Here is a 2,024-nt window from a genome sequence, read left to right on the forward strand (position 1 = left end):
GCTGCGGTCTCGCTTGCCCCCTCCATTCCCCCCTGAGAGACAAGTAGTATTTGGGTTATGGAAAACAATGTTGAGAACAAATTCCCAAAGCAGGTGTCCGTGGGAGTTATTTGAGCAAAACAGCTGGGGGCAGAGATTGTTCCTCAATTGCACATTCTCAAAACTGTTAGGGAGAAAATATGTCCCGTTTAGCATGCATCAGATGAACGGGGCCACGTTCAAAGTGGGCTGAAGCATGCTGCAAATGGCCGGGAAGGTGACCCAGGAAGCCCCAGTTGTATGCGGTTGACTAGTGTGAGGAGAGCCTGCGGTGCCGTGTGGCTAAAGATCTCTGAATTTCCACTGTGACTGACGACTCAGGTCAGCATCCAGTGCAGAGAGGTCAGCCTCACCTATGACCAGCCCTCCCGAAGTCCTTTTCTTTCTCTTGTTAAAGTATTCCCTCGTCTTGGCGTTGTCTCCTCTATTAGTCTGCTCTTTGTCTTAGCTTCTGCATAAAGGGTCACTTTGAGGTTACTGGCTTCCTTTCTGGGTGGTGGTTAGAAATTGCGTCTATTGGAGCACGTATATTTGTGTGGACATGTGTATTTTTTTTCTCGTGGACTCTAGATTACAGGCATGTGGGCATTCTGAGATTTAACTACCTGAATTAGACACATAACCAAGGAAGACAGAGATTCCCCTTTCTGACTTAAGCTGCTTGCCAATCCCAGGGCAATACCTGCCCAAGCAATAGATTACGATTTCTGCAAATATAGATGTCCCCATCACTACTATGGGAAATAAGCAGAAGGCACGCCCTGTTCCCTGCATCCATGTTACGAGATAATGTCCTTGACAAACTGCTTACGTACCACGATGAGGGCCACAGGGACAGGTCCCGTGGAAATGGAGACCAGGTGAGGTGTGGGATCCACAGGCAGGATGTCTTCCTCTGGTCTTACTTCCTGTGCCTCCTGCTGACATTCATCTCCCGGCCGCCCTGGAGCAGTGGGGAGCATCATTTCTGCTGAAACGTCACTACGAGAGGGGTGTCTGCTGCAGGGTGAGCCCTCAGGAAGCCCGTGCCTGTGATTGGCCTTCCTGAGACGTACCTGGTGCCCAAATTCCAGGCAATCACTCGGCTCAGTAATGCTCATCGCTCTGCTGTTTTTCCCTCCAAGGTCTTTGGAAACATAAAATTAGATGAGGAGAGTCACATCAATCGACACAACAACTTCCGGAGCTTCTTTGGGTCCCTCATGCTACTCTTCAGGTACTTGGGTCCAGAACTGTTGTAGTCAGGGCCGCCCTGATTGGGGTGGGGGTGAGGGGGCGGGGGAGTTGCTGAACTGACCTGCCTCATTTTCCCCTTTCCTTCCATCCCTTAATTCTGCGTCCTGTACTTTGGTCAGGCTGTGAGGTGGGCCAGGAGAAGGTTGGCAGACAAAGATTTTGTGATCAGCCCAAGGACTGTACCAAAGTTAGATCCAACTCCCTTTTGCAGTCGTTAATTAAATCACCAGCATGGCCTCCAGGACCCTGCACAAGGAGCAAGTCAGGAGACTTGCTTTCAGACAAGATTCCGTTTATAGCCTGGACCCTTGGATGGTCAGATCGATGTGAGGTCTTCCCACCCCCACCCCCACCGAGGAAAGACCCCTCAAAAGATGGGCCAACAGTGAACCAGAGGACGGCCCTCCGGAGGGTCCTCCCGGGAACCCCTTATCCCGCAGTGGAAAGAGGCTCAATGGCTAAAAAGGGCACGTGTCGGGATCCGGCCAAGAGAAAGGGCTGGGTGAACCAGGGGTGCGTGCAGAGGAAGGGATGGGACTCAGGTCTGCTACCACTAACCACAATGCCTCTTGGGCTCAGGAGTGCCACAGGTGAGGCCTGGCAGGAGATTATGCTGTCGTGCCTCGGGGAGAAAGGCTGTGAGCCCGACACCACGGCACCGTCGGGGCAGAGCGAGAACGAGCGCTGCGGCACCGACCTGGCCTACGTCTACTTTGTCTCCTTCATCTTCTTCTGTTCCTTTCTGGTGA

The 2,024-nt window shown here is 52.5% G+C and overlaps 1 protein-coding gene across 1 annotated transcript in view; it reads left to right on the forward strand.

Moving 5' to 3' along the window:
* CACNA1E (calcium voltage-gated channel subunit alpha1 E) overlaps positions 1-2,024 on the forward strand; it is a 463,628-nt gene that overhangs the window by 418,576 nt on the left and 43,028 nt on the right. The window contains exons 37-38 of the mRNA XM_045297985.1: positions 1,164-1,255; positions 1,855-2,020. Of these exons, the coding sequence (XP_045153920.1) occupies positions 1,164-1,255; positions 1,855-2,020 (258 nt within the window). The remainder of the gene's footprint in view (positions 1-1,163; positions 1,256-1,854; positions 2,021-2,024) is intronic.

This window comes from Echinops telfairi, unplaced genomic scaffold, assembly GCF_000313985.2.
Source record: "Echinops telfairi isolate 266 unplaced genomic scaffold, ASM31398v2 ScPeMD7_7424;HRSCAF=8462, whole genome shotgun sequence".
NCBI lineage: Eukaryota > Metazoa > Chordata > Mammalia > Afrosoricida > Tenrecidae > Echinops > Echinops telfairi.